General features: G+C 32.9%; 1 protein-coding gene across 1 annotated transcript; it reads right to left on the bottom strand.

The window, feature by feature from the left end:
* Nucleotides 1-213: 213 nt before the first annotated feature.
* On the bottom strand, nt 214-7,000 carry LOC119611354 (synaptotagmin-4). Its single transcript, XM_037966907.1, has 5 exons — nt 6,779-7,000; nt 5,913-6,212; nt 2,186-3,414; nt 2,033-2,107; nt 214-453 (listed from the first exon to the last, which is right to left on the bottom strand). Exons 2-5 carry the CDS (start codon nt 5,953-5,955, stop codon nt 334-336), a joined length of 1,467 nt encoding a protein of 488 aa, XP_037822835.1. The 5' UTR covers nt 5,956-6,212; nt 6,779-7,000; the 3' UTR covers nt 214-333.
* Nucleotides 7,001-10,216: the final 3,216 nt, after the last annotated feature.

Genomic DNA, 10,216 nt, shown 5'->3' with positions numbered 1-10,216 from the left:
TAATTTACATAAAAATGTGTTTTTTAGAGCTTTTTTTGTTAAAGATTTCCTGTTTGTGTTTTACCTATAGTATTTGTTTTGTTTTTTTTTTATATCTGTGTAAAAGATTTAATTTAGTTTGTTAAATAATGTTGTTATTTTTTGTGTTTTTTGTTTACTTTCTCAATCTTAAATTATTTTTTAATTTAATTTATATCGTTTACTTATATATTACGTTATATATTTTCTCTAATATTTCTTTGTTTCGATTTGAAATCCTGTTCTTTATTTCTGTATCCCTCTCTTTTAGCTCTATCTATTGGTTTTCAGCTTATCCATTTCGTTCAGCTTAATTTACTCATTTAATTTATGCCATTCAGCAATTTGTCTTCTTGGTGAATTGCACACTTCATTCCAATGATTAAGAGCTGTGCCATTTGAATTTGGTCCTCCCAATTCAAGTCGTCCGATTACCTATTGAAATATAAAATAAATTAATAAGTTTTATAATAAGGGAGAATTTGATATGTGAAAGTATCATTAGACGAACGAACAAGTGAGAAAGATATATTATTAAACTATTCCGAAACTTCTAAACTTTTAATATATGAGCATTAGAGCAATTTTCGGAAGAAGATTTTTATGAAAACTTGGATCAATTATGATCTGAACTCTTCTCAATTTAAAACAGTGATTAATTTCTAATAACAAACCACTTTTAGCGATCATAATTCGATCATATTTTGTCAATTTGTTTTACTACAAGAGGTGTCATCCTCTATAGTATAGTTTATAGTCTAGCCCATAATCTAGTATATAGTCTAGTTTATTACCTAGTCTATAATCTAGTAGTCTAGTCTATAGTCTAGTCAATAGTCTAGTCTATAGCATAGTAAATAGTCTAGTCTAGTCTAGTCTATAGTCTAGTCTATAGTCTAGTCTATAGTCTAGTCTATAGTCTAGTCTATAGTCTAGTCTATAGTCTAGTCTATAGTCTAGTCTATAGTCTAGTCTATAGTCTAGTCTATAGTCTAGTCTATAGTCTAGTCTATAGTCTAGTCTATAGTCTAGTCTATAGTCTAGTCTATAGTCTAGTCTATAGTCTAGTCTATAGTCTAGTCTATAGTCTAGTCTATAGTCTAGTATATAGTCTAGTCTATAGTCTAGTCTATAGTCTAGTCTATAGTCTAGTCTATAGTCTAGTCTATAGTCTAGTCTATAGTCTTGTCTAGTCTTGAAAACCCGTTACACTTGAATGCTGCCATCTGTAAATGAGTTGATTGAGTAGAAAACTATATAGAGTGTCGTTTATGAGAAAGAGCGGAGTCTTGCTGTATCTTTGAATTCGTTTCACATAACGAGATCTCTGTGAAAGCTCGAAATATATCGAGAGAACTTATTACCGTTCTCAAACACCTCTGAAATATCTTGAACTATTACTTTGCTAGTCTTCCAATCGCAGAGTGATCGTTCCGAAAGTGGTAGGTTCTGGCGGTCGTTATGAAATTGGATTGTCACTTTTAACGAACGACCAAATAGATTTAGTTCCCTGGGAGCAGCAAGAACCATGTAGAACTTTTTTACGCTGCGTGCAAATAAACCCGAAGTGCAAATTTGGTCTACATTTTCAAAACTTAGAGACTGATAAAATCTGTATCATACATGACCAATGATTGCTGACACTAGTACATAACTTAAGTCTGTTATGATGATAAAGATATGTGAATAAAGTCAAATGTCGGCCGATTTTCATTAACAAGCTACCTGCATCATCGACTTCCTGTTAACACCCTGTCGTGTGGGCCGAATTAATAAATACCATTTGCTAGCAAATCACCAAAAAGCGATTTTGTAAAATTAGAATTAATGTCAAAATTTATTTTTCATAATGGTCATGTTTGCTTAGGATGAAGGGGTACTACGTCTGCTAAAAAGGCAGTTTTGATTGTTCACACTTTTGCGTTATCTTTTATTTCTGGCCTATATCAAAATTTCATACATATAGTCCAGAAACTGTCATTAAATATGACCACAGTAAATTTTATTAACTCACCTCATTTTTGGTAACACGATCCCAGTCGAGTAACATTAATTCAAGTGACACACCATCCAAGGTAGCTCCGGAGCCCTATAAAAAAGGAGCACATAAGAATTCAAATTAATAATCACCTTATACTTAAACTATCAACTAATCTCTTCGACCTACCTCAGCTGCTGGTATATCGAAAGCAAAACTTTCATTAAAAACAGGACTCAGTGTACGTTTCTTAACGTGAGTCTTTTTCTTAGCAATACGCTGACCATTGTACAATAAATAGATTTTAACGTAAGGATCAGCCAGACCGGTCACATCCATACGTGGCAAATTGCGAGCCTTCAATAATACAACGGTCAAACGTCCGGCAGCTGGTTGCCAACACAATGAAATCAATAATTCACCACGTCCTTGGGCACGTATCTTCAAACTGCGTGGTTGAATTTCCTTGCTAATCGACAAGGCTTCTTTCGAAATATCGCCAATTTCAATGGAGGAAAGAGGACACACCACCTCACCAATAACATCGTCACGTGAATAACGATCAAAGCTCAATATGACGAAATGCAAAGACATATTCTGTAGATCATTAATGTTTAAGCCATAGAAAGTGAAGTCCTCATCGTAGACTGGATTACGGGTATTGCGTACAACACGGGTCTTAACTTTGTGCTGTTTATCGGGCAATAATTGCAACTTGACATAGGGATCAGTTGCCGATTGAGTACGACCATTCATACCAGCTGGTATATCATTAGATTTGTTGCCATTAGCAGAATTACCTCCATTATTGCCACTACCACTCTTGCAGGGTAAACCACGACAACGTATTATGGAGACCATCAAAGCATTACGCTCACCCAAATAACGCAATTTAAAGAATATCGAACCCAATTTGCCATATTGCTCCATATTCATTTCACTTACACTCATGTTGCTTACTACAGATTCTTGCATCACTGACACCTGATTGCTATTGCCACCTTTGGCGCCGTTAGCGGACATACCATTACTGCCACCACTACCAGTAGGACTTAACTTAGCTTCCATGGGTGAAAGTTTTTCGGTGCCATTATATTTGTTAAGCTTCGACGATTTGGTTTCATCCTCTTCCATATATTTTACCGTTTGCGGTGAAATGGGTGATGTGGCGGTTTGTTCCTGCATTGGCTGCAATATACCCAATTGTTTGGTGCCAGTTGGTGAGGGTGATTTCTTCAAGTAGTGGGGTGGTTGACCACTAGGCGAACGAACAGCTGTCGGACGACGTGTTGGTTGAAAGGGAAATGTTGAATCATGTTGATTTTGTTTACGATTGCGAGCGCGCATCTGACGGGCACATATACAAGCAACTGCCCAGAGGGCACCTGCTGATATGAGACCCAAAATAGCTGGAAGTACTGGAGAGAAGGGAAAATTGAAAAAAAAGATTAGTTTTGTAGAAAATTCAATGAAGAAAAACAAAATATATTGAAAGTTAAGAAATAGTAAGAATAAAATGTCTGATGCCCTAATGCTTAGATAATACCATACATCAAATATCAATATACCTAAAAAGAAAATCGAAAGTTGGTCCATTAATGGAGCTTCGGCCAATTGTCAAAGACCTTTAAACAGAGATTATCACAACACAATACGATTCTTCCATATGCTTATTCCTAATAGTGATTTATGATTCATACCTCCGCCTATAATGTTTCCAAAGGATTCACTGAGGACTACAAGAATGGTAAAAGGGTAGGTGGCAGATTTTGTATTGAATGAAGTCTCCTGAAGACTACCAGATTACTGTAGGGTTCTAACACTGTATAGCGTTTGTTTACAGAACATATAGTTTAATCTGAAAACCCCGAGCATTTCTCAATGAGTGTGCAAGACATTTTAGAATAATAAGTATTCCTGGACATAGATCTGTAAACATTTTGTATAGCAGGTGTTCCAGGTGGATATTTACGCCACCGATATCACTAGAATAATGGGTTGGTTGGATATTATGGTAGTTCACTACACTCGAACAGTCAAGTAGATTCGAAAGGACTCACTTTCGACAGTACCACTCCAATCGTCAGATATAGTATAGTCTGTAGACGAAACAAATCTCAGGACCTAGATATCTCACTATGGTTGAAGAAATTGCCAAGGAACCTGTTTCTCTTAGCGGCTAGAGCAGAGCATTCTGTGCCTTGCAACTGCTACAATATTTATTGAAAGGGACCCAATCCGACTTGCGTGTTTGCCTAGCACCCAGTGTTCACCTTTTATATTTCTATTATTTCATGTCGTAAGTTATCTTGTGCATTTCCCATTGATAAGAGAAAAACATACGACACACTCATTTAGGTATACGGGTGGAGTGAGGCCCGCATACCTCTACATTGACACCAACCCATTTTCAACGCTTAGTACCACAGCCGCTCCTTTGTGGGGTATCAATTGTTTCGGCAACAGCACCGAACTTATCACTCTTCCCGCGAATTTGGGTTTTAACCACAGCCACTACGTGGATCCCGAAGGAACCTCAACCAACTGACGAGACTGGTCATAGTCCTGCGGCAACTAGCCACCCGTAGTACCAGATTATATGGTTCTCTGGTTAGACCTCTTTCCAGTTTATGCAAGGACTAAACCAGGCAGTAATCTGTAAGCACCACTTATAGTCCCGGTAGCACCTATATACCCCCGGATTGCAATACACCAAGATGGGATGTATCATCAAGGATAACATGCCCGTGGGGGCCTGTAATGTCAGACAGGCGAACCAGCCTTGATTAATCCTTATTGCATTGTCTCTGACAAATAGGAAGTATTTGTTCTCAAGATTTAGGTGACGATATCTTGAAAGAAGAAGAAGATATGCCCGATATTAAGCCTTTATTTTACAGTTAACAGAATGAAGTTCTGTTCCGTTAATGGACATCGTTAAAACAAATCAGAAAGTGATTTTGAGTCGATTGGAACAACCTTGGAAAGTTGTGAATCCAGGCATGCAAATCGGCAGAGTTATCAGTAATTTCGTAATCAATGTTGGCCTGAAGTTCTTTTAACGTTCGCTTGTTGTTATAACCCCAGATAAAGGCGTTCGCGATATGTCTGTTTGTCTTTTTGCGGTTTTGGTACGACGTCTCAAAAAGGGCCAAAAATAACGATTTTTCAAACTTCAGGATACGATCAAATCCCAGATGTAATGGAGATAATCTGAGTAATACGACTTCGTTCAGAAGTGACTCAAGCATGCAAATCATCAGAGTTATCAGTAATTTTGCAATCAATTTTATAAATTCTAACCTTCACTTATTGTCATAACCCCAGATAAGGGTGTTCGCGTTACGTCTGTCTGTCTGTTTGTTTGTCTTTTGTGCGGTTTCTTGAAAAATATCTACTGAGAAATCTTTGTATATAAAACAGTAACAAAAGTAATCATTAGCTATCGATACAATTAGCTCTAGTACTGTACCATTTAGCTATAATAACTATATTTTACCATGAAAATTATAATTAAAATACAACAACCTTGATTCTTATACAATTTAGTTTTCTTTTTTTTTTTTTTTTCTTTTGTTATTTTCCATTTTAGATAAAACAATCCTCAAACAAAAGAGTAAAATTCACTACAGTATTAACAATATGTTAAATATGTTAGTTACTAAACAAAAAAGTTATTAATAGAAAACTGTTTGCAACACCAACGCAAAAAAAAGAAGAGAATCGTTTCAATAACAAACGAAATAACTGCCCACCCTAACCCAATTGTCTGCCTAAACTTATGCTGCTAATTGATGAATAATTCTAAGAAAAAAAAAACAAAATAACTAGATTTTTTTGGAGTGGAGATGGGTTACGGATTAAAAAAACTAAAAATAAAACTGGAATTTATAAGGTTTTTAAATATTTAACTTACTTGTTGACATAGCGCTGATATCTGGGCTGTATTCTTCGCCCATTTTGTTTATTAGCAAAATAAAAACGGTTTTATACTTTTTAAATGTTTTTGTTTTTTGCACAAACTAGAAATAGATAATTTTTTTCAAAAATGCGTCGTAGTAAAGAAGTTCTTTGCCAAACACTACAATACGTGCAAATTTTTTCTATTTGTGTTTTTTTTTTTTTCTTTCGTATCGATATATAAAAAACTTCACTTCAAGATGAAATCGATATTATGCCTTTAAGTATGCTAGGTTTTTGTTCTCGCTCTCTCTCTCTATATATATAGCAGGGAGTAAGCAAAAGTAACAAATGTTAAAAAACACACACACACTACTACTACTCACTCTCTTTTCTATGTTATTCTCTAATGTACAGTGTGCAAAGTAAAACAACAAATGACTTTGAAAGGATTTCTGTTGGAGTATGAGTGTGTATTATGCTTTTTTTCTCCAAAGGACTAAATATTGTAGTAATATATTTTATATGAGTGTTTCTTTTTTTTTCTACAAATGACAAGTATGAATCATTCGTTCGTGTTTTTTTTTTCTTCTTTAATTTGCTCCCCTAGCTATGACCGTCTTTCCTAGTTTTTTTTTTTTTGCTGAGTGTTAAAAGGATGTATGATTAATAAATTTTCACTTTGGGATTTCTAGGTTTTTTTTGTGTAATTTCAAGTTCAATGTAATAAAACACAAATATTTAATGAGTTTTTTCAACTTTTCACTTTAAGTTTTTGAAATTTGTTAAACAAATTTAAATATTTTTTTAAAAAAATTTCTGTAATTTTCCCTATATTTTTTTATTTTTGCTCATATACGTTTGTGTCGTAGGTCTACATACAATATTTTCTGTATTTTTCTTCAGGATTTTTTTTTCACCAAATTTTCTATTTTCGTTTAATAGTTTTTTTCAATTAAGATTCACATTATTAAATCGTTTTTTCTCGTTATCAATTGTTTTTATTTAAAAAAAAAAATAAGTTTTATTTAATTTTTCAACTTTTTGACCGTTTTAAAAGAAAATTCTTTTTCGTTTGCACTGTTGTTCGTGTCGTGTTTTACGATAAATGAAAATCCAAAGTTTTTCTTAACAGTGTTTGCTGTTATAATCACCACACTTAGTAGCGAAAAAAAATCGTTAAATTCTGTCCTGCGCAGTAGGTATAAAAGAACTTACGTTGTCCCATCATATGTAAGTTACGTGACGTAACACTTTCGTATCCACCACTTTGTTTACACTCTTGGTTCACAATAACAATTTTATTTTTGTGTGGGGACTTCCAATAGGGTAGGTTTTAAACTCAACCCTGTTGTATGTTATAAATAAGCTATAAATATTGTTTTTAAACATTTTATTAAGTTTTAAAATACATGTGTCAAAAATATAAATTTTTTTTCACCTAAACAAAAATAATAAAATCATATGTTGTAAAAACAATATTTCAATATATAAATTCTTAAAAGATCTTATGTTTAGATGGAATGAGCAACACCTAAAAAATCACTGCAAAATTTACAAATTAGTCAAGTTTTGGATGATTCATCATCGTTCTCAAACTGAGATTTTTCAATAGAATGATTTGCTTACAACAATGCAAAGTAGTTGAGAAACATTTTATTTCGAAAATAATTTGGTATCTCGTAAATTACACTTTCCGACAAATTTTTAATTCAGAGAAGAAAGTATACTTTTCTAAAAGATTGATCATAATCTGGTCTCAGAAAAACAATATTTTTGGCTCTTTTTGAGACATTATAATAGCGCCAAGATAACCTTATTTATAAAATACATGTAGCCCATTCCGACAGCTTCAAAATAAAGGCTTAACATTTGACATATCTTGTTATCTCTTCGAGAATTCTTCAATTAAAGCTTGATACATTTCGCTTTTAGTTTACAAGAAAACTAATACATTCAATTTTTTCAAATTTTTATACCCTACACCTTTGTGAGAAGGGTATACATAAATTTGTCATTCCATTTGTAGACTATAGACTACATATAGACTAGACTATAGACTAGACTACAGACTAGACTATAGACTAGGCTATAGACTAGGCTATAGACTAGACTATAGACTAGACTATAGACTAGACTATAGACTAGACTAGACTATAGACTAGACTATAGACTAGACTATAGACTAGACTAGACTAGACTATAGACTAGACTATAGACTAGACTATAGACTAGACTATAGACTAGACTATAGACTAGACTATAGACTAGACTATAGACTAGACTATAGACTAGACTATAGACTAGACTATAGACTAGACTATAGACTAGACTATAGACTAGACTATAGACTAGACTATAGACTAGACTAGACTATAGACTAGACTATAGACTAGACTATAGACTAGACTATAGACTAGACTATAGACTAGACTATAGACTAGACTATAGACTAGACTATAGACTAGACTATAGACTAGACTATAGACTAGACTATAGACTAGACTATAGACTAGACTATAGACTAGACTATAGACTAGACTATAGACTAGACTATAGACTAGACTATAGACTAGACTATAGACTAGACTATAGACTAGTAGACTAGACTATAGACTAGACTATAGACTAGACTATAGACTAGACTATAGACTAGACTATAGACTAGACTATAGACTAGACTATAGACTAGACTATAGACTAGACTATAGACTAGACTATAGACTAGACTATAGACTAGACTATAGACTAGACTATAGACTAGACTATAGACTAGACTATAGACTAGACTATAGACTATACTATAGACTAGACTATAGACTAGTCTAAGTAAGGGCACCGTCTTAAAACTTTTAAAATGTAGATTTCTAGTTTATAAGGGGTATTTAAGATTATTGTTCCATTCTAAATACTTGACCAACGAACAATTATTAAACATTAGTTATACACAGCATTTTTAAAGAATTCCTCAAGAAATGTGTACCGCATAAGGGGTTAAACATTCATAGTCGCACAATTAGTAAATTCACAAACCAATTTAATTCCGAAAACTTTTCGTATACAATTAGTGAATTTATCTCTCTGAGAAAAACAAGAGAATAAAGCAAAGCTTTTTTCAAAACTCTCAAACGAAAGCTTTTGATTGTATTCAATTTGCAAGCCATAAAGTTTAGCACGTGAGTGCCACAAAAACCACCGACCAAACGAACGACCCATCATGCCAAAACAAAACCAAACAAGACATTTAGCGGTAAATTTTGTATCTTCTTGTGTTTTTTTTTTCTAGCTTCAAACGATTTTGCACAACAAAAAAATAAAAACGATACACTCTTGTACATTTTGAGAGCTAAAACGTACGAACTATTTATTGTATTATTTTATTATTTTTTTTTTTCCAACGACCAACCGACACATATTTTGTATGCAGCTTAAAAGCAACAACAACAACGTAAATGTAACATTTGAAGTTAAAGTTGTGTGTGAATACGATGAGACCAGACCAGACCAGTGAGTGAGTAAGTACCTCAGACTAACTAAACAACCAACCAACATTGGGGTTTCATTGGCTTTATTTTGAAAAAGCATTCAAAAAGAATTTAAAAGTTGAGAGCAAACGGTGCAAGTAATTAGTCGTATACGGTACGCGCTTAAGCGAACATTTAACACAAAAATATAAGAAAATTTTCTAATATTTTTCTTAAAAAAATATATATTTTTAAAAATTTTAGTGTTGAAACTGCAAACAAAAAATAAAGTGAATTTTTTAGTGCGACCGTTATTAACATATAAATTAAAATTTCTAAAAAAAAATTTAAAAGAAAAATTTTGTGTTAAATTTGGATTTAAAAAAAATTAAGTATTTTAAAATTTCAACAAGTTTTTAAAAATTTTAATTATTAAAAAAATATATAAAGATTTTGTAAGTTTTTTTTATTTTTTTTAATTTACAACGTTTTTTTATAAAATTTTCTTATTGTAACAAATGCTGTTAGTAAATAGTTCAATGATATTTAAAATTGTGTTTTGTTTTCTGAAAGTTTTTGCACGACTTTTTTTCTGTTTTGAGTACCCTACAGTAAATTTTTTAGTTATTCTAACTTGATCGTGGGGTTTCCAAATAAATTTTCCTGCTTAAATTTTCGAAAAAAACGAGGAAATGTTTAAGTAGAAATCCCTAATGGATAGTCAGATCTAAGCACTTTTGCGAATATTGGAATCTAATTGATTAGATGTATGGGTGTCAAATTTGTTAATAATTACGGCCCGGTTTAATGGTTAAAACTTCCTATAAAATTGCAACGATAGACGAAATTATAGACA

This window comes from Lucilia sericata, unplaced genomic scaffold, assembly GCF_015586225.1.
Source record: "Lucilia sericata isolate MDLA Ls3-8-SP2 unplaced genomic scaffold, ASM1558622v1 Contig001429F_arrow, whole genome shotgun sequence".
Classification (NCBI taxonomy): Eukaryota; Metazoa; Arthropoda; class Insecta; order Diptera; family Calliphoridae; genus Lucilia; species Lucilia sericata.
Note: the sequence above shows the minus strand (reverse complement) of the source record. Positions and strands in the feature narration are given on the sequence as shown.